This window comes from Telopea speciosissima, chromosome 8 (genome assembly GCF_018873765.1).
Source record: "Telopea speciosissima isolate NSW1024214 ecotype Mountain lineage chromosome 8, Tspe_v1, whole genome shotgun sequence".
Lineage (NCBI taxonomy): Eukaryota > Viridiplantae > Streptophyta > Magnoliopsida > Proteales > Proteaceae > Telopea > Telopea speciosissima.
The window spans coordinates 7,442,577-7,469,777 of NC_057923.1; the positions used below are offsets into that span (position 1 = coordinate 7,442,577).

The window sequence follows — 27,201 nt, forward strand, 5'->3', positions numbered from 1 at the left end:
ACAGGGATTTCAGTTTGTGCATTTTGTATTCCTTTAGGTGTTCATGGCGTATGAGATGATTGGGTCCAGCTTCGTTGGAGTTCAAGAATCTTCGTGAGGTGCAAAGATCGTTGGAGATTCACGGCGTCTAAAGCCATACGATTGGTCGTCGGCCTGTCACCACCCTTAGCCGGGATTATTGGGCCGCCGTCACGGTGTTTTGGCCGCCATTCACGGTGGTTCCTTGAGGCAGAACCCTAAGGGTTTCATTTGTCTTTCTGTTGATTTGGGGAAGAAGAGGGGATATTCCCCTCATCCTTATAAACTTAAAAAAAATTGGGGTTTTTAGATCCAAGGGTAAAATGTAACTTCACATTAATCAAAGGGTAGTTTAGGGTTTTCAAAAAATTTAACTAGCTGACTTCATCACTTAACTAACGATAGGGTCTAATTTGAGTATAGGGCTCTAATGCAGGGGGTGATCTGAGTATTTTCAAATTTCATGGGGTGATCCGAGTTTTGACCCATTTTCAGGGGGTGTTTCGTAAATTTTCTTAAAATATATTAACATTTATTATCTTCATATATAATATATTATATAATAAAATATGTGTGACTTAAAAATAGGATCGGGTTGGGCCGGGTTCAGCTCGAGGCCGCAACCCTAACCCAATCGACCCTGAGTCAGGGCCAAAATTTTCTAACCTTGATCCACCCTTAGGGCCAAGTATCTCAGCCCAGACCCTATTGAGCTTAGGGCGGGTTCGGGCAAACAAGGTCAAACTTGCACCCTTACATATGACCTATTGATTAGATTGGAGAAAGGTAATTTGGATCTTGAACAATGTGGGGGGTGGGGGGTGGGGGGTGGGGAGGAGTTAATGACGAACCAAGACTTTAATCATAGCAACACATCACCAATGGTGAAGAGATTATCTGAAATAAAGGAAAACCTAATCCAAAAAAAATAAAAAATCACTTAACTAATACTCAGGTCCTTCCCTTTCTGTGAATGTGGCTTGCAAGGCATACTCCTTTCCTTCCTTAACTAGTTGGGATTGAACCAAACCAAAACTTTGGTTTATTAAGAGATAAAAGGGTCAAGCTATCCCTAAAGAGAATCATATAAATATCAAACTTCGCCCTGTTTCTTAGTTGAGACACAGTGTATCGCTTGATATGGGTAAAACAAGTCTATGCTTCACTTGAATTGCTGAGTGATTTTCACAAAAAAACCAAAAAAAGAATTGCTGAGTGACAGAGATTACATGTGGTAGAGATTTGCAAGGATCAAGAAGAGATCCATTTGTTCATTTATTACCATGGGAAAAAAAGTGTAGGAACATTTTGCCAACTTCTAGATTTTTTGCAGGGTTTTGTTGCACAAGCAACGTCAGCTTTGGAGATATTCTTGAAGGGAGAGGGTTGGGCACACAACCAACTTTATGTAATCAATCAAAGGGTTGGACACATGAGGATAAGAAGGTCTTTTCCAAAGGGGAAAGAGAGAGGAAGACACATGCCAGACACTCATGCGCCGTGGTCAGCCTCTTCCCATATTTTTAACAACATATTTTCTTAGGAGAAAAGTTTTCTGTGGGGGAGTGTACCGCCCACGCCAAGATATAAAGAGGGCATAATGACCACACCGCCCCCCATGATGTCAATCTGTATGCTCTCATTGGCCCTCGTGCACTCGTAGGGGCCACGCTGTCTCACAAAGAATGTAAACCCACTTTCTTATTGACACCTATAAAGGTGTCAAATAATTTGTAATTTTACTATTTTTCCCTTGTAGTATTACACAATATTTGTTAATGAGTGTAAATATTGTAGTTTCACATGTGTACTTGACATATGTGATTGATGATGAATCCTTTTGCTAATGACATAATGATGTATTACTTTCAAATTAGTTGGAAAACACTTTTATACCCCAAACTTAAAAGGATCTTGAGAATAACACATGCTTAGTGAAGTATAACACATGCTTAGTTAAGTAGATGGGATAATCCATGAGATAGAGGACCAGACAAGCATCTCATTTGTACAATTTCAACTTAAAATGAGTATAGGAGATGGTTAAAATTTCAAAAGATGCCAATTTGTATTTTATATTCATCTCCATTTGATGGCATTTTGATAATTTTACTAAAACTTTGAATCATAGTTTGAGCAACTTTCATTGCTTACTTTAGACTAAAATTTGACCATCGAGATGTATGTGAGATTCTCTATAACATGGACTAATCCATGTACTATCAAGTGGTAAATAGTGAAGCGTTATATTTCATTAAGTATAGTGACGCTTAAAAGGACCCATAAGAAAGGGGATTTCCACCCCATCCCATTAAGTTCAGCTTTGTTCTGATACGTTACTTCCTTCTAAATCAATGAGGATAATAATATGTCTCCAAACCCAAATATGCGCATAAAAATATAGCTATTTGTTTGAAGTGCTTGCTCTTTTAAGTGAAAACATATATATATATATATATATATCAAACCGTCAAGGTCTTCATGTCATCCAATAAATATACAAATAAAATATAACTTTATCATCTTAAAAATATTTCTTTTGTTGAAATAAACTAATCATCTTATGGGAGAAAAAACATTCTGTGGTTGTGTATCGTATGCTATCACCTTTTGTATCTATCTCTCTCCTCCCTTAGTAAGGGATACATATGTATTTTTTATGAGGAAGAAGAGATAGACATAGGGAGACGCTAACATATACTACACAACCTGGCGGCAATTTTCTCTCCTCAACTTATAAATCCTTAGCCTTTTCATCATTGTTTTCTCAAGGTTTGGACAAGTAGAGCTCTATATGGGTGTTTGCAACAAGAAATGAAAATGAGAGAGGATGGTCAAAAATTCTAATGCAAGTTGAAGTTGATAGAGCACAAAAGAAAGTTGGACTTTGGAGTTGGGACAGGATTTATGCAATAGAAAGTTGGACTTGGGAATTGGGACAGGACCTTGGCTTTCCTCCAACCATGGCGGGAGCTGGAGTGGTTTTGGTCATTTCTTAGGGGGGCCCACTTGTGAAATGACCTAGACACCCTTGTTTTTGTTGGCGATCCTCCAGCTCCCATCGTGACTGAAGGAGAGCCGAATAGATTGGGCCAAGGTTTTAGTAATCTGTTCGTATTGATCTCGATCGGTCATTTTTTCTTCAAAAAACTTGATTTGTTTTTTACATTTTTATCTTGATCCGTACCAATCTTTATCTTCTCAGGTTCTCTGCCAGGTACAGTTCGTCCAGATCCTCTCATAGGGGGTAGAAATGACCACCTTATCCCCTGCCCGGGTGGGGTCTACCTCACTCTTACTAGAGGCACTAGGGAACTGTACCGGACAGGCGGGCAGAGAACCTGAGAGGATAATTTTCCTATCCATAGCGATCCACCAATATGGGATTAGTCAGAAATTGGTATTGATACGAATTAGTCGATCCAACCGATTTTGTACCGATTCCTAAAACCATGGTACTTGGGACTTGGAACTCCTTGAGAATTTTTTTTTTTTGGTAAGATAAACTTTTATTCAGAAAGTAAGGATGACAAAGCCGAGGACTCCAAGTTATAACAGTCCTGGAGCCAAGGAGAGGATAAAGGCCACGCTGTCCTACATCCAATGGACAGGGCCCTCCGCGCTAAGGTGTCAGCCACAGAGTTAGACACCCTAGAAATATGAGAAAAAGAACACTCATCAAAGCCAGTTGCGAAGTAGCATATGTCATCAACAATAGGAGAAATTTCCACTGGCACTGGTTTGCCTGTGTTGGACAGTAAGGTAATGAGCTCCAAGCAATCTGATTCCACCAGAATCTTGTTGAAACATTCTCCTATACAGATAAGCATGCCGGCCCGAACAGCAAGGGCTTCCCCCCATTAAGACCCAACCAAAGTAGCTTGGCTCCGAAAAAGCCGCTACACAAATACCTTGGTGATCCCTCACAATATAGCCCAAACCTCCTTTACCTGAGTCATCAGAAGGAGCCGCATCAGTGTTCAGCTTCAGCCAGCCTGATGCGGGAGGAGTCCACAATGATATCTTCGGCTTGACCTGAGTAGCTTGGTGAGGCCTGTGCACCCCCACAGCATTTAGGAACTCACTGTGAGTTTCTTGAGCGAACTGAATAACCTCAACTGGATTCCAGCACCGCCGATTGAATACCAGATCATTCCTAGCCCTCCACAGTGCCCAACAAATAAAGGAAGCCAACCCACACCCTATTATCCTCTTTTGAACCCGTTTGGATAGCGTCCCAGCTGTGGATCCAATAGTGAACTTTACCTTCGATGTCTTGGGGGGGAAGGTAAGAGAGGGCACTACCAAACCAAACAGGTCTAGCAAATTCACACCCAAGGAAGATGTGGTCAGTACTCTCAACTTGAGCTCCACATCTTTGACACGAGTGATCCACAAGGATATTGCGTTTTTGGAGCGCCTCCCCCGATGCTAGGCCTCTTGCACATGCTCGCCAAAGGAGATTCTTAATTTTGGGCTGGGTTTGGCAGCCCCAAACCTTTTTTCAAACACCATCAGGAATGTGATCTCTCTAATTTGGAGTTGACATGGACGGGCCCACAGCTTCAAGGTGAGCTTGAATATTGGTAAGATTGTGATAAGCCGATTTAACAGAAAATACCCCATTCTTCGCCGCACCCCAAATCAAAGAGTCCTCACCTGGAAAGAAACTCAACGCAATCTTCTTAATGGCACAAGCATCAGACGGGTAAAAGAGAGATGAAAGCAAATCCTCTTTCCAGGTCCTATTATCGTGGTCGATAAGCTCCGCAACTGTGGATAGAGAGCACCCCTCGGGCCTTAGAAATTGAAGCTTAAAACCAACAAGGGACAGGATCCAGTTATCCTCCCAGATACGCACTGAGGTACTGCTTCCAATCTTCCACAACAACCCTGCCATTAGAGCTTTTCTCCCCTCCAACAGGCTCCTCCACGCCCACGAAGGCTGGTTGCCCAGAGTAGCTTCCAAGAAGGAGCACTGTGGAAAATATATGCTCTTAATAAATCTAGCCCACAGGGAGTTTGGCTAGTCCCAGAACCTCCACGCCACTTTCGCAAGAAGAGCCAAATTGTGCGTAGCTGAGTCCCTAAAACCCAATCCACCTTTCTCTTTGGATTTACACATCCTGCTCCAAGCCACTCAATGAATTTTGGAAACACCCTCCGACTTCCCCTAGTAGAAATTTGCTGCCATTTTCCTCAGATCATTGTGAGTGGCCTTTGGAATTTTGAAGTGGGAAGACGCAAAGTTAGGCATTGCAAAAGCCACCAACTTGAGGAGCACTTCACGACCCGCATGAGTAAGTAGCTGCTGTTTCCAATTCTGAATGCGACTCGATACCCTATCATTTATATCTCTAAACACCTATGCCTTGGATAGCCCAAACTCTGTTGGCAAGCCCAAATATTTTGCTGGTCCATCCCCAAAAGGAATTTTGAGAACTCTGGAGAACCATCGTTTAAACTTCGAGTGGGTATTTGGACTAAAAGTGATACTCGACTTCTTCAAGTTGATTGCTTGACTGAATGCACGACAATAAAGGTCCAGGCAAGCTTTGAGATTACACACTTTAGTAAGCTTGACTTCCGAGAACAGTAAGCAATCATCTGCAAACATTAGGTGGGAGATTGGTTGGGCACGATTGCGCACCTTAATCCCTTTGATCAAATTGCCAACTTCAGCTTTAGAGATCACAGCCGACAGAGCTTAGGAGCACAGAATAAATAGAGCAAGGGATAGAGGGTCTCCTTGGCGAATACCTCTAGAAGGAGTAATAACACTCTGAATGGCCCCATTGATAAGAAGGTTGTAGTTAGCGGATCTGACGCAAGCCATAACCAAGGAAACCCAATGCCCATTAAAACCCAGCTTGTGCAACATCGCCTCAATAAAAGGCCATTCCACTCGATTATATGCCTTTTTCATATCAAGCTTCAGAGCGAGTAAACACTTCTTTCGCTTCTTTATGTAATGAAAAACTTTATGAGCCACCAATATATTATCAAAAATCGACCTCTCTGGGATAAAAGCCGATTGGGTTGGAGACACTAAATCACTAAGAATCTATTGGAGACGAGTAGCAATCACCTTAGTAATCACTTTGAACACCACCCCACATAAGCTGATGGGACGGAATTGTTCAACCATCTCAGGTGTGCGGGATTTTTGGAGAAGACAAATCAGGGACTTGCTCATTTTCGTAGGGATAATACATGTTTGCAAGAAATCACTCACAAAGGCAAATAGATCATCGCAAATTACATCCCAAAAATTCTGAAAAAAGGTAGGTGGAAGCCCATCAGGCCTAGGTGATTTAAGAGGGCCCATGGAAAAAATAACATCCTTAACCTCCTCCATGGAGGGCGATCGGCACAACATCGCATTCATGTCAATAGTAACCACCGTCTCCACCGAGTCTAAGACTAAATTAACAGCTTCAGAATCAATAGCCTCAGATGTAAATGCATTTGTAAAGTGCTCCTGAACAAGTGTATGTACCTGATCTTGATTTGTTGTCCACCTGCCCGCCTTGTGCTTGAGCTTCAAGATTTTATTTGTGGCCCTCCGTTGAAGAGTAGAATTGTGAAAGTAAGCCGTATTTAGGTCACTTTCCTTCAACCACACATTCCGAGACTTTTGCTTCCAAAGGACCTCTTCTCTTGCCAACTCTTCCGCTAGCAGCTGACTAACTGAGTTGATTCTAGCCTGGGAGTACACCGATTGCTTTTTGCTTTGTAAATGCTCCATCTCCTGTTGTAGCCTTCTAATGGTTGTTTGGATATGTCCAAAGACCTCAACATTCCACTTTTTAAAAACAAACTTGCAATTCCCCATCTTCTTTTGAATTTGCACCGCAACAGTACCGATAGACGGGATGCTCCACGCCTTGCACGCCACCTCCTTGCATTGTGGGTGTCGAAGCCAAGTCGCCTCAAACCTAAAAGGACGAGCCCCACGGATTCTACCACCCTCAGAGTCGATAATGAGTGGGTTATGGTCTGATCCCACCGCCGGTCTCACAAAAACAGTTGCATCAACAAAACGGCTCCTCCATGAGCTGTTCGCCAGAGCACGATCGAGCCTAATACGAATATTGGATTTGTCTTGGAACTTCTTTGCATCATGCCCATTCCTGATGGAACCCCCTACTTTCTTGTGCCATCCTAGATAGGAGTTAAAATCACCAGCACACAGCCAATCCTCCATCCTGTGCTCACCAATGCTGACTAACTTATCCCACACCTGTTGGCGCCTTACACTGACTGGGTCACCATAAATCCACGATAGGAAAAAGGGGGGCTCTTTGTTAACTTCCACTGAACAGTCAATAATATGCTTATCTGAGAACAACACCTCCATTATAACATGGGCTTGCCAAAGTATAGCCAAACCCCCAGCCGAACCAATTGGATCAACAACATAACAAGAAGAAAAGTTTAAAGCCTTATAGATTTTCTCCATTTTACCAGCCACACATTTGGTCTCCATAAGAAAGATTATTTCTGGCTTATCCCTTGACGAGAGATTACGTAACGATCGGACTGTCAAAGGTCTCCCCAACCCTTGGCAGTTCCAACTCATAAACTTCATGATCACCCCTGGGGCTATTCTCCCCCAGCCGCCATGGGGCCATATTGTAAAAAATGCTCCTCATCCATTTCAACAATAGCCGATCCATGATCAGACTGAGAAGTAGCTTTTGCTTTCCTTGCTCGCTTCACCTTGATTCTTTCTTTAGATGTCTCAGGAGGTGGGGGATGAGTCTTCTTTGGTTGCACAAGAGGGTTCTGTATAGGTTGGACCAGTGACTGTTGGGTGTTAGAAGGACTATGTGGCTTTGGACGTGAGGGATCAAGTTGGTGCTGGTTGGTAGCAGGAATATGGTTCAGCATTTGTGGCAAAACGGAAACACCTAGCGACTGCACTATCCCCCCAGGTAATTGCAAAGGGATTAGACCACCAGGTGATGATTGGTGATAGGGGAGAGAGAAACCAGATTGTAAGTTGGTTGAGGGAACATGTGGGCCCATGGTGGACAGGGAGAATGATGAGAATTGGGGTAAAAGAGCCAAAAGCGCATTGGTGAGGTCTGGCCTTTGGCTAAGCTGGTTTGTAAGGTAGCTCAGAGGGTTGATATCATGGTTTTGATGTGGTGTTGTGATATGGTTACTCATTGATGGGATGGTGATACCAGCTCAAATAGGGAGGTGTCATCAACAGATGGCACTAATATAACTGGTAGACACAGCAGACCAGTCAAGAAACCAGCCTGGCATCAAGAATATAAAATGTGAAAGGAAGGACTTAAATGTAATACTAAGAAAGTAGAATAATGGATAACAGAATTGGTTATGTACTTGTATAAATACATTTGATCAATAGAAAGGAAGATAGGTCGGAAGTTGAGAAGTTTCTCATATTTTTCTTTCTTCTTCTTTTACTCTGTTTTCTTTTCTCAAGTTCTTCTTTATTTCCCAATTTTTCTTTCTTTGTGACCCATCATTGGTGCTTTCATTGTTAACCATGACGGAAGGAACTCGAGCTCGACAGACTTAGTTGGCTCTAGAGAAGATGGCCGCTCAGATGGCAGCAATGCAAAAGGAATTTTCCCAAAAATTTGATAAGCTAACTGCAGATGTGGAAGCACAGAGGGTCAATTCACAAGAACATTCTGCGCAAGGAACAGATTCTTCGCATGCTATAATGCCGGTGTCTCAAATCAGGACTGTGAAACTGGATTTTCCAAGATTTGGAGGAGGAGATCCAACGGAATGGCTGTTTAAGGTAGACCAATTTTTTTCATTTCATCAAGTACCTGATATGCAACGATTGCCTATGGTTTCTTTTCATTTAGATGGTGAAGCTTCAAGTTGGTTCCAATGGGTCTTACAAAGCCGACAGTTGCGATCTTGGCCTGAATTTGAGGTGGCATTGAGGTATAGATTTGGTCCTTCTCTGTATGAAGACTCTCAGGGTTTATTAACTAAACTGACGCAGACTAATTCAGTTTTGGAGTATCAGACTCAGTTTGAATCCTTATCCAACAAGGTTTTTGGGTTATCAGAACAATTTCTCAAGAGTTGTTTCATTTCTGGGCTCAAACCAGAGATCCGGAGAGAAGTCATAGCACATCAACCACTCACAATGCATCATGCTATACGATTGGCTAGACTGCAAGAAGATCGGTTGCAAGACATGCGGATGGCTACTAGGTCGTGGCAACCAAGAATTGGAGTATCATCCCCAATCTTGAATCCAAGACCAGTTGCAGCATTGCCATCACCTTCAAAAACGAATAGAGGACCTGGAAGAAAATTGACCCAAATGCAAAGTTAAGAAAAAAGAGAAAAAGGCTTGTGTTTTTCTTGCGATGAAAAATATGCTCCAAACCATAAGTGTAAGAATAAAGGTGCATGTTTCTGGTTTGAAGGAGCGGATTATGAGGATTCCATACCTGTATTAGAGGAGGAAGCTAGTATAGATCCTTATGCAGGGGCTATGGAGACTGTTGATGCTAGTCCAGTCATCAGTCTTCATGCACTTATGGGTCATCAAACACCTCAGACTCTGAGAATGCAGGGCCAGATATCACACAAACAGCTGCAAATGTTAATTGATGGGGGTAGCACCCACAATTTCATTCAAGAAAAAGTGGCTAAATTTCTTGGCTTAACCATCACTCCTTCCCCTCATTTTAGGGTGCTGGTGGGAAATGGGGAGTACATTACTTGCATTGGAATGTGTTCCAGAGTAGAGTTGGTGCTCCAAGATCATTCCTTTTGGATAGATTTTTTTATCATTCCGTTGCAAGGAGCTGATATAATTTTGGGAGTTCAATGGTTGCAGCTATTGGGCCCTATTGTCACAGATTATGCTAAGTTGACTATGGAATTCCAGTGGGAAGGCAAACGAGTGCATCTACAGGGTGTAAATAGTTCAGCTGCTGGGCTTATTTCTAGCAATAATTTGCAATTTATTCATTCTCATGGAGGAAGGATATTCTGTTTGCAATTATTGCCTCAGGAGCAGTCCTTCCCATCTGCCCAGTTGTTTTCTTGTACTACTGACCTTCCTAGTGCTATCCAGAAGCTGTTACACCAATATGAGAAGGTATTTTTTGAACCACAATCTCTGCCTCCACCTAGGGTAACTGATCATAAGATTGTGTTAGAGGATAATACTAAGGTTGTCAATATTCAACCTTATAGATATCCTTATTATCAGAAGAATGAGATTGAAAAATTGGTGGATGACATGTTGACACAAGGCATTATACAGCCTAGCACCAGTGCATTTAGTTCCCCTGTGTTGCTTGTTAAAAAAAAAGATGGGACTTGGCGTTTTTGTGTGGATTATATCACTAGTCTACCTCAATCGCGTGGTTTTACAGTCATCTTGGTGGTTGTGGACAGATTGACGAAAGCTGCACATTTTGGTCCATTGCGATCTCATTTTAATGCTCATAAAGTTGCTGAGTTGTTCATGGCTATGGTCTGTAGGCATCATGGTTTACCAAGATCTATTGTGAGTGACAGAGATCCTGTTTTTCTTAGTAAGTTTTGGCAGCAACTGTTCAAGTGACAAGGGAAACAGTTGAGGATGAGTTCTTCATACCATCCACAAACAAATGGCCAAACAGAGGTTGTGCATAGATGTTTACAACAATATCTCAGAAGTTTTGTAACAAATCAGCCTCATCAATGGACTCAATTCTTGTATCTTGCCGAGTTTCACTATAACACTGCATTTCACTCTTCTATTGGAATGACTCCTTTTCAAGCTGTTTTTGGGAGAGCTCCTCCCTCCATTCTAGTTTATTGCAGAGGGACTAGCAATCTGGAGTTATTGGATCAGGATTTGGGCACTAGAGAAGACATTCTACAGCGGCTTAAAACTCATTTGAGCAAGAGCCAAGCTGCAATGAAGAAGCAAGCTAACAAACACAGGACTGAATTACAGTTACAAGTGGGTGATTTGGTGTTAGTCAAGCTTCAACCTTATAGGCAGACTACTGTTGCCAATAGATCTTCCAATAAGCTGGCTCCAAAATTTTTTGGTCCATTTCCTGTTGAGTAGCGAATTAATTCTGTGGCTTACAAAATCAGATTACCAGAGCATTCCAAAATACATCCGGTGTTTCATGTTTTAGCTCTTAAACCTTTCAGAGGGGATCACACCGACCTCATTCAACCCCTCCCTTTACCTGCTGCAAATGTTGACAATTCTCCTCAATTTGAACCCTTGGCTGTGATAGCAGAAAGAAGGATTCTCAGACAAGGAATATGGGTCCCTCAAGTTTTGATTCAATGGGAAAACTTACCCTTGGAAGAGGCTTCTTGGGAGGATGCACGGGAATTTCATACTCTCTACCCAGCATTCCACCTTGAGGACAAGGTGTCTTTTGAAGACATAAGGGATGATACCAGCTCAAATAGGGAGGTGTCATCAACAGATGCCACTAATATAACTGGTAGACACAGTAGACCAGTTAAGAAGCCAGCCTGGCATCAAGAATATAAAATGTGAAAGGAAGGACTTAAATGTAATACTAAGAAAGTAGAATAATGGATAACAGAATTGGTTATGTACTTGTATAAATACATTTGATCAATAGAAAGAAAGATAGGTCGGAAGTTGAGAAGTTTCTCATATTTTTCTTTCTTCTTCTTTTACTCTGTTTTCTTTTCTCAAGTTCTTCTTTATTTCCCCATTTTTCTTTCTTTGTGACCCATCAGATGTTGAAAGATGGGAATGGATTAGTTGGAGTTGATTGGTCTTGGGGATGTTTATGATGTGGATATGATATGTATGGGTGGGGTGGAAGGTTGGCAATGATAGATAAAGGACATGGCTGAGGGAAAAGGTTATACTAAGGGATCGGTGTACCTGGCATGACAGAGAGATCCCCCCTGATTGCATGTGATATTGGGCTACATGCCTGTACGGTTTCTGCAGTAGTACGTGTGCCAGCAGACTGTGGACTGTCTGAATTGTTCCCCATGCGAGCTTCCTCCCTTCTATCGTCGACTACCCCTCCTATGCCGGAATGTGCAGCGGTGGTGGTGGGTTGTAACTCTTCCATCAGAATAGTAGTAGCCTGCTCGACCAGTCGCACTGACGGTGGGATTCCTCGTAGTATCAGGCCAAAAAGACTGGGTGGTAACTGAGGGCATTTTGGATATGGCGCACATCCATGGCTGCTATGGTGTTGCTGGTGAGTTTCAAACTGAGTAACACATCGCTGTTCCTCGTGTCCAATAGCGCCGCAAAAATAGCAGTACACCGGTAAACGTTCGTACTTAATGACAATGGTGCTCTGTGAACCATTCCTTCTTTTGAGAGTCACAGACTGCCTAAGAGGCTTTAGAATATCGATGCTCACTCGAACTCGCAAGAAACGAATACGCGCCCCAGCCTGGATACCATCAATCAACATAGCTTTTGATGGCTTTCCCAACTTCTCCCCAAGATGTAATGCCAGTTTGAGATCCAGAACCTCCAGCGGCACCTCATGCAATTGCACCCAGAAGTCCACCCTACCAAAACTCCAATCTCTAGCAGCTCTCCATCGCTCTAAAACCAGAAGATTACGAGTACCTTTCCACCAAGAAAACAAAATTGGGAGTACCAAAGTATGTGCATGAGAAACGGGATGGGATGATGGGGTATCACATAGGCCTCCGATCAAGATATTCTTTAATCAGACAATCCTGGATCTCCCATTCTCCCATGCCACGGGGAAGAGCAACTGAACTGAAAACCTTGAAGAGTAAAAGATACTCAATAGACAGTTTTGAATTTTGAAATTCGAATTTTGGTTCGATTAAGTGGGCCCAAGACTTTATGAGCTTCCCAAACCTATTTTTAATCGTTTTTGGACCGTTGATTTTACCGTAGACATCTTTAGTTTGAGTTGGAGATTTGTCGTTGTTTTTTCCCGCCCAAATGACATCTGGCGAAAGCCCCAATTTTGCTTTACTAATTTCGTAACCTCTCTTCTCCTTCACTCCTCCCTCCCTTTCTGTCTGTATATATATTCTGGGTTCCATTCTGTGTTTTTTCCGTTTAACCTTTCAAGATCATCAGAATTCAGAGCAGAATCATGGACGCCGCAAAAGATCAATCGTCTTCTGGTAATTACAAAACTTTTATGATCCACTCTCTCTCTCTCTCTCCATTGAAAATTTCTTAAACATTTATTGGTTTTATCGTCTTAGGAGATACTTCGAAGTCGAAACTTCGGTATCCTCTCCGATCTGCAAGTAAACCAAAGGATGACAAGACAGCCATGGAGGAAATATCGATCGCTTCTGTTCCGAAGAGGTACCTTCCTTCTTTCCTATCGCTTTTTGTATATGCTTTCACTTGCTTCAATAGTTAATTTTCCTTAATTCTGTTTTCTATACTTTCCTACTACAATATGGACATGTTCTAATGTAATTTATCCTGTCGAAGAACTAGATACATTCTATTCTCAGTGCCGATCCCCCGGTTTTCTTGTTAGTTTTTTTTTTTTTTAATAATTGATTTTGGTTCATTATGAATTGTAAGAACTGAAAGCGGGTAAACCAATTGAAAACTCAAAAAAGAAGCCTACTCTCTCTGCCTTTTCCAATTTTAAATAGAATCTTAATTGTCAATGTTGCTGTTTTACTTGATGGAAGAGTGTGAGATTGGTTACAAATGTGGATTTGATAGAAAACAATTTTGTTAGTTCTGTTGTGTGGAACTGTGAATGGTTAAACATGGGGCAATTTGTTCAATTGATCTATGATAAGAGCGGATGTGGAAGTATGGGCAACTGATGGCTGAGGGGATGTGGTCATCAAACAATGAACTCCAATCATAAATTCATAATGTCCTCATTAAGAAATTGTATTGATATTGTACCATGCTTATCAAGTATGTTTACAGGTTGCTACTTATTCTAATTTTCATTTTTTACTGAATTTAATTTTTTGGTAAACCATAGATTGCCAAGCAAGATATACTGTTTAACCGTGGATGATTAAAACAAACAAAGAATTTTTTGTGTTTGAATTTTGAGCCTGACTTCACTGTCACATCAAGCTTTGTATACAGGTCACATGACTATAAAATATTGTTTGAGGGTATCTTCACAATCAGGTCCTTTGTTATATTGTGATTGGAAGTGAATCAGTTGGATGCTTGTGTCACTTAATGTCAGGTCTCCCTCACATTGTAGATGGCTCCATAATTTCAGTACGTTGGCAACTATAGAGTAGAGAACAACCATATTGTTAAATTGGGTATTATTGTCTTTCTGTACTTCTTTTTGGGCAAGTCATTGCCTTTGTTAATTAGTACATGCCTTAAGCTTGAATTTATAATCTATTTGGATGAGAGTCTCGAAACACTTGAGGAAAAGAGCAATCTGTTGACGCTTGAAGTATGATTATAAGATGGAGGCCTTTTATATTGTTTGATATTGCACGGCAAAAAAAAATGTTGAGTTATCAATTGGATTTCATTATTCAGTTTCTACATGATGAAGCCCTATATTTCAGATAAAATCAGGCACAGCACATGCCAACCAAAGGAGTAGAATCTCAGGTTGAAGAATATGAATTATTTTCTGCTTTAATTCTATTGCGTGTTTACGATCATTTTTTGAGTCAGCTTTCACATTATAAATATACCATGCAATATTCTCATTTTCTTCCAGCAGAACCATACCACTGTTGTTCTCTGAAAGCATATGTAAATTGATTCCTTGTGAGATTATATATTTTCAGAGGGAGACCTGCATCAAATGTAAGCAAAAGTGTGAGTGTCCTTAATCTTTCTGGGAAGGCAAAGTCCACCAAACCACCTAGAAGGCTCTCCATTCCTGCTAAGTCTGTTATCAGTCCTCTTCCAAGACCAGCAGGCACCGTGACACCAATATATGAAAGCAGATCAAAGAGATCCGGTAATGGTCAGGGGAAAAGTGAAACACCAGTTTCTGAGGTTTCCAAATCTTTGAACCGAAAGAAGTTCAGTGTTTTATCCTCGGCATCATATTGGCTATCACAGATAAAGCTATCTGAATCTGCTGCTAAGCATTCCATTTCACTTGGCTTCTTCAAGCTTGCTTTGGAGGCTGGATGTGAGGTATGCCACCTTATTTCATCGTGCCCCCCCCCCCCCTTCCCAATTTCCATTGTGTTGCATTTTTTTAGTGTCTCTATGTCTGAATACTGTATGTAGGCATAAAGTCCCGATAGCTTTGCTATGTATAAAATATCCATGCTTAATAGTCAATTTGCAGTGTCTACCAAGATCATAAACATATAAAATTCTCTTACCATGCTTATTTCTTTCAAATTTGCAGCCTTTGCAACGAATGCGGGATGAATTCAAATCCTATGTGCGTCGACACAAGCTTGGTGAACTTGAAGAATTTGTGAAAGAGATACTTGGGAGCTATGATATCCCGGAAGATTTTGAGCTGTTAAAGGTTTCGGAGACCTGTTCTCAGGTGCCGGAAGAGGGAACTCAATCCTCTGATGAAGATGCACAGAGCTCTGTTTCTAGCAGTGGAGCTCGGAAACTAAGGCCCAAATCCTTGAACCCTGGAAATGTTCAAGCTGCCAAAGTTGAAGAAGCGAGGAAGGACAGTGATTTGAAAAAAAATCATGCTAGCAGGAACAGGGGATCACTTAACAGAAATTCTGCAAATGTAAGTTCAGTTACCCATGTTAATTCTGGCAATGTACAGAAGAAGAAATCACAGAGGCCAAGTAGGCAGGCATCTAACCAAGAGAAGAAGAAAATCAAGGACCAAGTAAAGAAAGCTGCCACTGAAAAAGGTGAATAGAGCCACATAATTACTTTTGGGAAGCTTTTTTCTGTGATTAATTTCAGTCCTTCATATACTTGCCAAGTATTTGGATGCATTCATATCCTTGTCGTTGGGGTATAGTTAAATTTGGGCAAATTTATAATTCATATTCTTGTTTTTTTTGTTTTTTCCAGATGTAGCTGATCCATTGCCTGCGGAGGGGGCACTGCAAGTAGATAAAGAAAATATGGTAAAGTATTTTATTCTAATATGCTTCAGAAAATATTATGAAAACATTTTAGCAATTTTTTTGGGGGGAAATATACTAATATTCAGATGAAGATAAAAATATTAAATAGTACACAGAGAATAACCATATCACTAAAGTGCCCTGTCTTCTAGAACTATATTGGAAGTTTACAAAACCAAAAGTTCCGGCAATGGGTATTAAGTTTACTTTCTCCCCTCCCGGTATGCCCTCGTTGGATGGTTGAAAATATGCCCTTTTTTCATCACTGCTTCTGCATGACTGGGCACAAAATGGTAGAAGTCTTGGAGCCTTTTGTTTCAAGATTGCAATCGTATTGTTTATGTTGTTTAATGTGTTGCAATTTTTGCAACATATGTAACAGTTACAACAATTTGCACTTCAACGCCTTGCAGGTTGCGAGTTGTTCACACTAGTCTATTATCCTCCAGAATTCATAAGTTCAACTGCATTGCTCAATTTTATCATATGGAGGAGAATATCTTGAATGACTGAGTATTCATTCAGATGCATGACTTTAAAAAAATAAGAGGGCTTGGAAACCAAGACTACACCCATGCTTTGGCTCGGGAGCAAACAAGCCTTCTCCAACCATGCCCAAACGTTTTTATCCTTTGATCGGAATTTTGACTTGTTATCCAAGAGTAGCATGTCTCTATGTCTATGCTACAGAATTTGGCTTATTCCATTGATTATTGAAAGTGGCAGATTTTTTCATATTTATTAGTTTTAATATAAATAATTCTGATATATTTGTCTGCTTGTTTTAGGATGCCCAACAGATGGAAGAGATCAGCTTGACGTAGAAGTACAATAAAAAGCATCTTGCACAACGAAAAGAAAAAGAAAATTATGAAATCAAGTTGATTCAAATGTGTGCATACTCTCTCTCATAGCTATTTTTTTTTTCCAGTGGGAATTTGCTTGTAGAGATATGGATGGAGTGTAAAGAGTTTGAGCCTGGTGTGACAGTGACTTTTATAATCTTTGTGGGTGTGTTTCTTCTCCCCCTTTTCCCCCCTTTTTCCTTCTGTTTCTGGGCAAACTGGATTTATTTACTTTTATAATCTTTGTGGGTGTGGTTATTACTTTTGTAGATAACTTTCAAATGATTGGTCTTAGTTGGGCTATTGAACCATCATATAGAGCTTTGCATCATTGCCTGATCTGTTTTTTCTTGTGTCATGAAGTTGATTATTGAAATATTTCTCATTTCACTATTTTAATCACTTCTCAGCAGAGTGATACTGAGGAATATTTATTCCGGGTGAGTATTCTGTTTAGATTCAATTAATTCTGAATGCATAATGTCATCAAGAAGCAAAATAGATCTTTAGATGGGCCAAGATGCTTCCTGTTCTTGTGGCCGTAATACCAGTTATTGGAGGCTCAATGTCTGGTAATTCTGCACATTGGATGATTGTGCACTGAGAATAAACTAGAGTTTTTTTTTCACTAGTTTTGAAACTTTCTCCATTGAAGTGATTTTAGCTACCTGCTTAGTGACTTGGGATTAGATTTCTTTCACCCACCGATTGAGCAAAATAGTTGATCTTTTTTTGGTTTTTTTGGTAATGGATTGTGATCTATCAATCTCTAATAAAACATGACGAAACATCAAGGGAATGAGATATATACAAGGAAGAGAGAATGTTGAGAGAAATGGGGGTAAGAGAGCATTTCTGTCTCTCCTTGGATTGATCTCAACAGCCAAATTCGGCCATAATATAAAGAGGGAAAGTGTTCCTTGAACACACCCGTTCAGAACACCCCAAATGAGGTGATTGTTGCACTAAAGTTGTAACACATTGCTGAAAATAAGATTGCCATCAGGTCAGGTCTATCTCCTCTGAACCTGACCCTATTCATTTCTTTCAACATTTTATTTTAAAGATTCAAATTAGTTGCAGTTTACTTATGCTGTGTTTGGTATGCATTCTAGGTTGATTTTGCATTCTCGGACAATAAAAATGATTATTTTTATCATCCGAGACTGCTAAATCAACATAGAATGCATACCAAACATTGCCTCAGTAAACTCTTGGACATTGGTTGCAATTTATTTACAATAATAACAATAACAACAACTCAGCGTTATTCCAACTAAATGGGGTTGGCTATAAAGATCCGTGCCTTCCAATCAACTCTATTCGAGGTCATATTTGATAAAAGGCCTAAGCTATGCATGTCTTTTCTCATCGTTTTTCTTGAGGTAATTTTAGGTCTACCTTTAGGCTTTTTTTGTTCCTTCAATTTCAATCAAATCACTCCTTTGTATTGGGATATCCAAAGGCCTCCGTTGAACATGACCATGGCACCTTAAACAACTTTCTCGTAGTTTATCATGTATCAGAGTTACTCCCGTGTTAGTTTTAATATGATCATTCCTTGTTTTATTCTTCTTAGTTTTGTCGCTCATCCATCTCAACACCTTAATCTCTGTTACGCTAAGTTTATCCATATGATGCTTCTTAAATGCCAAACATTTCACACCGTACATCATAGTTGGTCGTATGATTGTCCTATAAAAATTTCTTTTAAGTTTTAAAAGAATACGTTGATCACCCAACACTCCGGATGTACCTCTTCACTTCATTCATTATATTTTAATTCTTTGTGAAACATCATCATCTACATCACCTTCTTTATTGATGATTGATCCTATATACCTAAAATAATCACTTTGTAGAATCTCCCTTTCATCGATTTTCACAAATTGATAAGTGCAAAAAAAATAAGTGTTTAAAACTGATTCTTGATGTAATCCAATTATAATTAGAAATTCACTACATTGGCTCCCAACAGTTCTTACACTTGTCAACCGTCCCATCATATATATTTTTAATTATGTCTCATTTTTAGTTGAAACACTTCTCTTTTCTAATACTTGTCAGATTAACTATCTAAGGACAGTCATAAGCTTTTTCTAGGTCATTAAAGACCATATAAAGATTCTTCTTGCAATCTCTAAACATTTCCATGAGTCTCCTACATAGATAGCTTCTGTTGTGGATCTTCCTAGCATAAAACTATATTGATTCTTTGTAATAGTATTTTCTTGTTTCATGTGGTTAATTTTATGTCTCTATAGTTATTGCAACTATGAATATCATCTTTATTTTTATAAATCAAGATCACAATACTTCTCCCCCATTTATCTAACATTTTCCTTGTGTTCGTAATCTTATTAAACAAATGGGTCAAGATAAACCACAAATTCCTAAGCTCTTCCACACTTCTATTGAGACCTCAAATGAATTAGCCAAGATAATCTTATTCGGTAAAGTCTAATCGCAAAACATATACACCTACGTCAAAGAGAAAGGACACCAACAAAGATGTCGAGCAATCTTACCCTTAAAATAAAGCATACCTTTTTTTTTTTCAAAATAAAATTAGGGTGAAGATTTTGCGCACGGCCGTGCATCAAACACACGACCATTGAATGGGATGAGGATCTACACTATACCCCTCACCCCTATCCGACGACTGTATGTATGGTCGTGCACTATACACAATCATGCACAAAACCTCTCCCCTAAAAATAATAAAACACCTGTTTTTTGCAAAGATGGAAAAATCACTTATAGAACACCCCCTCCCCAAAATGGCCGGACATGGAGAATGGATTTTCCTCATGTAAGAATGTAGTGCTGTACCATTAAGTAAAGCTAGCCGCCTGAATTTTTATCCTCTCCTGTTACAGCACGGTGCTGTACTGCATCGTGCGGTGGCTGCAGAGGCCATGTGGGACCCGCTATGCCACATGACCTCTGCAGCGCTGCACAATGCAGTACGGCACCGTGTTGTAATAGGAGAGGATAACGATTCTAGCCGCCTATCCCCAACTCCCACCCCGACCAAGGTTTGTAATCTCGGTATGGGGATCGGATCGGTGTATCACATAGAATCGGGTCAAATAAGATGCATTTGCCTTTGTTTTTTTCATAAAAAATAGTTCGTATTACCTTTTTACTCTTGTCCGTACCGATGTATCAGATCAGTCTCAACTAATACCGATCCAACCCAGTCAATATTGGCCGATCCAATCCAAGATTAGGAAGCTAAGTAATGCTACCGTTTGGCGACAAGAGCAAAATAGGGCGTTGGGCTCCTCTATAGCGCGATAGGGAGTGTAGCGCACATCCAACGGTCCACAGTGCTTGGGCAGGTAACCCAACACCCTGCCTATGTGTTGGGCTGCGTGCCCAAGCACTACAGGCCATCGGATGGTGTGCTACACTCCCTGTCGCAGTACAGAGGATCCAAATCCCAAATTAAGTGGGGGCCTTGGTGATTCCCTAATTGGTTTATGCAATAATGAGCTCTTTAACTCAGTTTTTTTTTTGTTTTTTGCAAGCTTTACTAATCAAATCAGTCACCTTGGCTATGAGTTTGAGGAGCAATCTTAAGTTTAAGATACAAGTTTTCTTTTTTCAGTAAACAGTTTAAGATACAAGTTCAAAACTATGAAATGAGAAAATGTGAGACCTGCGAATTTTATATGTTTTTTTTTTTGGGTAGAAATTTTATATGTATTTTAAGCACATCAATGCAACCAATTTGTGGTTTTCTTATGCTCTACGAAGGTGAAGCATTAAGATACATTGTTTTTTTGCCGTCTGGGTATGTCTGGATATTAACCTTATTCATCCATTTTTTCTCCAATTAATATTACACTTTCGCTGATCCTTAGCGCCCCCCCTCTCCCCCAAAAAAAATAAAAAAAACTACCCAAGACAAGTGCAACGCTTCCCACAAACTCAAGAGCTTTTGTTGTTACATTGTTGATAGGTCTTTTTGGATACAGGTGTTCATCAAACTCAATTTATAGTTTGTTAAATCATTTTAAGGGAAAACGAGCACTGCCTAGTCGCATGCAACTTGCACCTAGACACAGTTGACTGCCTCGCCCCCTGAAAAATGAAAAATCCCCCTTGATCGATGCCCCTATATGTCCTCTCATTAGCCTCACACTAGTGCATAGGTTATTCAACCAGACGATGTTCTTTTTCCCTAATATTAATTTGCATTATTTTATGTGCAATATGTTGTCCTAAGGTCATATCATAAAATACCCAAAACTAGAGATAGTATTGGGCACACTGTTCATAATGTTTTTTTTTGTTGTTGGTAATATGTTCATATGATTGTTATATTGTATGTTTTTGAAATGTGTCTCTAAATAAACATAAGCACATGATCATAGTGAGAGTCTTGTATGGATGATCGTTAGTTGTTTATGCAATATACCTGAGAGGTCCCTACCATTACAATTATACTTTATTTGTCTTGGTATATCAATGATTAATACATACATCGGACAACGATTCGACGAAATTCCAAACTTTGTGGCAATTATGTAATTTGTTTTAAAATTACTATTATTAAAAAAATTATCTTTCAATAGGTTTTATAAGCATTTTATGTTCAATCAATGGTCGAGATTCTTTGTTTTAGTTGTTACGATGAATTACGATTTTGACGATATCTTTTTCCATACCCAAAAATCCGTTATGCAATGTTGTTAAAATGGAAGGACTTACAAACAGCCTGTAAGATCACACCACTTAACTGACACACTCTACATGAGACTCTATGAGATTAGTTTCTATACATTCATAGCTCGAGGAGAAAGAAAAAAAACACAACATAGTAGCCCACAATTTTTAGGGTTTCCTATCTACCAAAACCATAGTGGGCACTGCTTATGGTACACCAGTGGTGTGTCCAAACTTTTACTTTTCTTTTTTATTTTTGGTTCAAAATTTTAAACTTTTTAACATTTTTCGGCCAATACAATAGCCAACCCAAAAAGTGATTCAGACCAGCCATATCGGACCAAGACAGACTGATTCAACTCTGCTGATACAGGTGCTGATAGCATTTTTATCCTCTCCTGTTACAGCACGGTGCTGTATTGCATCGTGCGGTGGTTGCAGAAGCCATGTGCACCATGTGGGGCCCGCTGTGCCACATGACCTCTGCAACGCCACACGAAGCAGTACAACACCGTGCTGTAACAGATGAAGATAACAATTTGATGCTGATACCGATAACTTTAACCTAGAATTGGGACCAATCCTCTCATCACGGAAGACATGTCATATGAAAGCCTGATCACTATTAGAAAATACTGCGAGTGCGGTTATACACGATTTATGAATTGCATGTAGCACATTGGCAGATGATGCAAAAATGTGACAAGGAAATCTGATTTAATAAATAAATTTACATTACTAAAGGAGTACCAAAACTGGCTAAAATACTAACCAGAGGAGTGATCTCAAATAGGAAGTTAGGTAACCTGCTAAATCTTCGTAATGGAGTATTTAACACACGTCTCTCATACACATACTTTGATACTACGGGTCTGTACTACGAAGGGCAAGAAATGCTGTAGAGCCTCACACACAAGGGGAAAAAAAAAGGTTTCCAAAACCTTGACAGTCACCTTCCCACTGGATCTGCTTTATAGCTGGCATTCACCCATACCCATATTGTTTTCCATTAACATCTCAACCTCCTCCTAATCCGTAACATTCCCCGGAAGCTCAATCCTGAAACTCATTATTTTGTTGTGCAAGCTTCAAATTTGTTTCTTTTAAATGTTTGGTGGTTAATCCCCCTCCTCCTATCCCTGTTGTACTGTACTCACCATCTTATTGGAATTTTCCGATTTAATAAATCATTATAGTGTTGTGTTAAAAACAAAAAAAAAAAAACAAAACCTACTAATCCAAACAAAGATACGAACCAACACCCCCACCCTAAGCAGTCCTAAACATGTAACGTAGAAGATCAAATGAGACCCAAATTATGTGAACAAGTAGAGACCCATAGGCCCCGTGCTCAATGTCAAGTTTCAATCTAATAAGAGTTTGCCAGGTGATAAAACAGACTTAGAAAATCCAGGGCTATGAGAGAATGCAAATAGTGTCCAGAGTACTCTTGGCATGCATTTGGATTCATTGTACGTTGGCTAATACAAGAGAGGGAATTTGATCAAAATAGGGTTCAGAAATTTATACAAGAGAGGGTATTTGATCAAATAGGGTTCGGATATTTAACACGACTTATACAGACAATGTCCACTCTATCTAATGCTTGGGATTGCAACATTATCTAAATCTGTATGGCTCAAAATGGAGGAGTGTCTAAGAATCCACTGCAAATATCAACTATCAAGTCAAAGGAGTGGGAGTGGCTAAAGTAGTCCAAGGCCCCAAAATCCTTCTCGTAGCTAGTAGCGCAACTTCACTACCATTTCACCACCGATATTTTGTGTTATTGCAATCAGACATTGAAAAATCACAATACGAGGTTGCAGAAATAAGGTGTTTTTTTTCAGGTCTAACTGGTATGTACATGAACACAAGGACATGTGCAATGCCACGAGCCGTTGGCAAATATAGATAGTAATGTAGCATCCATCCAGGAAAGCAAACAGATAATATGATTAGTTTAAAGTAGTATATGATGCAATAGTTTATAAGTGGCAACGTTACTCCAACATGCCCTCAAAACATCCAGAAATATCATGACATCCTACCATGATAAGTTAGTCTGCTGTCCAGCTCTGCTCGACAATTTCACGTACTCTTCTGTTGTATTCACGCTTATTCTCACTAAACATCCGTGCTGCTTCGGAATTTGCAGGTGAGTTTGGGTTTGGATCGCATAATAACGACTGCAATTAAAAATAGTGACATAGAACCATCATTATTATTGATGCAGTAACGAACATATTTCTGATTCTATTTAGCTACAATAATCTCGTCAAAGAAATACTCATAATCCATATATGGAACAATAAAGATGGTCAACCTCGGATGATCTATAAAAACTAATTGCTGAGAGAACAAGTAATCTGATATTAATAATAGCAGGGAAACATATTCAATCATATTCAATCCAACAACTCAATTTAGAAAACCTTGATAAGTTACTCATGACCTAACTTCGTCCAATATTGTTCTTTTCAATGAATTATCATAATTTTGGAATTTTCCTTCACAAGAACACTATTTGATTCATTTAAGATCATTCAGGCCACCACATGATCGACTGTTACCTCCCCAGACAGACGCTACATGAAAACATTGTCTTCATACCAAAACTTTGAGAAGTGAAGCACAACAATCCATTTGGTTCTCATTGATATTTTAATTGTTACAAATGAAACCATCCAATATTTGACCGTTCATAATAAAAAACACAACAAGAACTTATTAACTAATGAGTGCTGATGGAGATCTTATGGAGAATATGGGAAGGGAGATAAATAACCGGATCTTCAGGGATATAAGAAAGCCACCCAACAAGATATGTGGGAAAAATTAAGTTTTGGGCAGGCTCATTGGATCACAAATCAAGATAGTTTCCAAGGGATTCCTTTTGACCGGGCAATTAGAGAATAGGCTCAGGTGGCAATGTCCACCCCATGCAAGGAAGTGGCAAGGCAGGGATGAAATCAGCCAAGTGACAACTCAGTTAAACTAAATTTTGTTCGAAGCAGCTTTGGAAATCTTGCACCAACAGGAATTGGAGGAGTGTTGAAGACCATTTGGGTAATATTCCGATGGCATTTTCTGGATCTAGAGAGAGGGTGGATATGAATACAGCGGAACTAAAGGCAATTAATCATTATGCCAATCAATCATGGTCACTTGGTACTGAATGGAGGACTCAGCTTTGGCAATCAAGTGGATGTCATGGAATGGAAGTGAATCACAGAGGCTGGATGGAACATCTCATTCTCCTGGAGGCCAAGATCTACAAGCTCCCTAGCAGAAGTGTTTGCACAAGGGATTCACATGAATGGGTGGGCATATAAGACCAATGATCATAAAATTCTAGGTAACAAGTGCTATAAAAACGATGCATCCTGCAATTAACTATTCTTCCCATGGAATATCCTTCAACGAACCAAAATATTGACGTTAGACTACATCCCAATTTATAGGAATAAAAATCACTGTAAAACCACAACACACTCATAAATTCTGCTCCTCATATCACTTAGTAAACATCTTTGCAGTTAAAATAAACCAAAGTAACCTCAATCCACCAAAGGAAGAGCTACCAAAGAAGAAAGCAACAATTCCAATGGCAACCAAATAATCCGAAATTTCCCTATTTTAATTTTGGTTCCTATTCATTCATCCAAAATTAATTTTTTTTGGGGCTCCTATCACATTTTTGTCCATATGCTTTCATATAAGATCTCCAAAACCATTTACTGTATATTTTCAGCACTAGATGCAGGATAGTAATGGAAACATGCATTTTATATGGAGTGTAAAACTCTTTAAAATAAAAAATGGTTTCCTCGGTTACACCATGCTATCCAACCTTACAGAAATGCTCCACCAAGAGTTCCAATTGCAACCAAAATCTCGTTAACTCTATTCTATACTTCTATGTAACACAAATCTGAAACCCAATCTCTGACTCATCCTCTGTCTTTCATAACGAAAACTACTCAGCCTTATCCCAATTAAAGGGGGTTGGCTACATGAATCCTTGCCCTCCAATTAGTTTTATGCAAGGTCATACTTGATACAAGGCCTAAGCTATGCATGTCTTTCCTTACCACTTCTCCTAAGGTCATTTTAGGTCTGCCCCTAGCTCTTTTAGTTCCTTCAATCTGAATCAAATCACTCCTTCATACTGGAACATACAAAGGCCTCCGTTGAATATGGCCATGCCACCCCCAAACGAATTTCTCGTAGCTTATTATGTATCGGAGCTACTCCCAAATCAGCTCTGATACGATCATTCCTTACTTTATCCTTCCTAGTTTTGCCACTCATCCATCTCAACATCCTCTTCTCCGCTACACTGAGTTTATCTATACGATGGTTCTTAACTGCCCAACATTCTACACCATACATCAGAGCCAGTCGTATGATTGTCCTATTAAATTTTCCATTAAATTTTAAAGGAATACGCCGATCACATAACACTCCGGACGCACCTCTCCACTTCATCCATCTTATTTTAATTCTTTGTGGAACATCATCCTCTATATTACCTTCTTTATTTATGATTGAGCCTAGATACCTAAAATAACCACTTTGTGGAATCTTGCTCATCAATTTTCACCACCTCATTATCTATCATAGTGTAACCAAAGTTAAACAACATATACTCCGTCTTCGTTCTACTTATCTTAAAACCTTTTGATTCCAAGGTTGATCTCCATAACTCCAACTTGGCATTAATCCCTACTTTTGTCTCATCCATCAAAACAATATCGTCAACAAAAAACATACACCAAGAAACCTCATCTTGAATGTCTCTGGTTAAATCATCCATGATAAGTGCAAACAAACATGGGCTTAAAGCTGATCTTTGATGTAACCCAATTGTAATTGAAAATTCACTACTTTGGCCCCTTAAAGTTCTTACACTTGTCACCGCACCATCATATATTTCTTTAATTATGTTCACACATTCACTTGAGACACTTTTGTTTTCTAGTACTTGTCAGATTAACTCTCTAGGGACTCTGTCATAAGCTTTTTCTAGGTCAGTAAAGATCATATGGAGATCCTTCTTGCAATCTCTAAATCTTTCCATGTCTCTCCTAAGTAAATAGCTTCTATCGTAGATCATCCTAGCATAAAACCAAATTGGTTCTCCGTAATAGTAGTTTCTTGTCTCAAGTGGGTTTCGGTCTCTCTCTCTCCCATAATTTCATAGTATGACTTATTGGTTTTATGCCTCTATAGTTATTGCAGCTCTGAACATCACCTTTATTTTTTAAACTTCGGAACCACGCTGCTTCTCCTCTACTCATTTGGCATTCTCCTTGTGCTCATAATCTTATTAGACAGCTTGGTTAGCCAAGATAGACCACAGATTCCTAAGCTCTTCCACACTTCTATTGGGGCCTCATTTGAGCCTTGTGTTTTGCCTGCTTTCATCCTCTTTAAAGCTTCTATTACTTCAGACACCTTAGTTTTTTGTGTATATCTATTGCATGTGGTGTCTTGATGAGTAATGCAGTCTCCTTGAACACTATTACTCGAAGTGTCTTCATTTAGTAGGTAGTTGAAATAACCTTCCCATCTCTCCTTAATGTCCTCATCCCTTATTAGTACTTTACCATCTTCACTTTTAATA

At 39.6% G+C, this 27,201-nt stretch overlaps 2 protein-coding genes and 1 long non-coding RNA gene across 6 annotated transcripts in view; 2 read left to right on the top strand and 1 right to left on the bottom strand.

The window, feature by feature from the left end:
- On the top strand, positions 1-23,593 carry LOC122671308. The gene is made up of 3 exons (XR_006334333.1): positions 1-12; positions 1,506-1,518; positions 23,471-23,593. It is a non-coding gene; the product is annotated as an uncharacterized LOC122671308 (long non-coding RNA).
- Positions 13,098-16,904, top strand: LOC122671306. The gene is made up of 6 exons (XM_043868437.1): positions 13,098-13,152; positions 13,237-13,342; positions 14,776-15,133; positions 15,354-15,831; positions 15,998-16,053; positions 16,842-16,904. The coding sequence occupies exons 1-6, from the start codon at positions 13,122-13,124 to the stop codon at positions 16,875-16,877; spliced, it is 1,065 nt and encodes a 354-aa protein (XP_043724372.1). The 5' UTR covers positions 13,098-13,121; the 3' UTR covers positions 16,878-16,904.
- LOC122671307 (ubiquitin-conjugating enzyme E2 2-like) overlaps positions 23,490-27,201 on the bottom strand; it is a 20,037-nt gene continuing 16,325 nt past the window's right edge. For 3 of the 4 annotated variants that reach the window (XM_043868438.1, XM_043868439.1, XM_043868441.1), the window contains one exon: positions 23,490-23,761. In XM_043868438.1, coding sequence (XP_043724373.1) covers positions 23,633-23,761 — 129 coding nt within the window. In that variant the 3' untranslated portion in view covers positions 23,490-23,632. The remainder of the gene's footprint in view (positions 23,762-27,201) is intronic. The other variant, XM_043868442.1, reaches the window with a different exon arrangement.

Bases quoted from the DNA above. Each gene is read 5' to 3' on its own strand.
- LOC122671306 (XM_043868437.1), top strand. From the start codon at position 13,122: ATGGACGCCGCAAAAGATCAATCGTCTTCTG. The intron at 13,153-13,236 runs GTAATTACAAAA...TTATCGTCTTAG, and splicing joins AAAAGATCAATCGTCTTCTG to GAGATACTTCGAAGTCGAAA. The intron at 16,054-16,841 runs GTAAAGTATTTT...TGCTTGTTTTAG, and splicing joins AAGTAGATAAAGAAAATATG to GATGCCCAACAGATGGAAGA.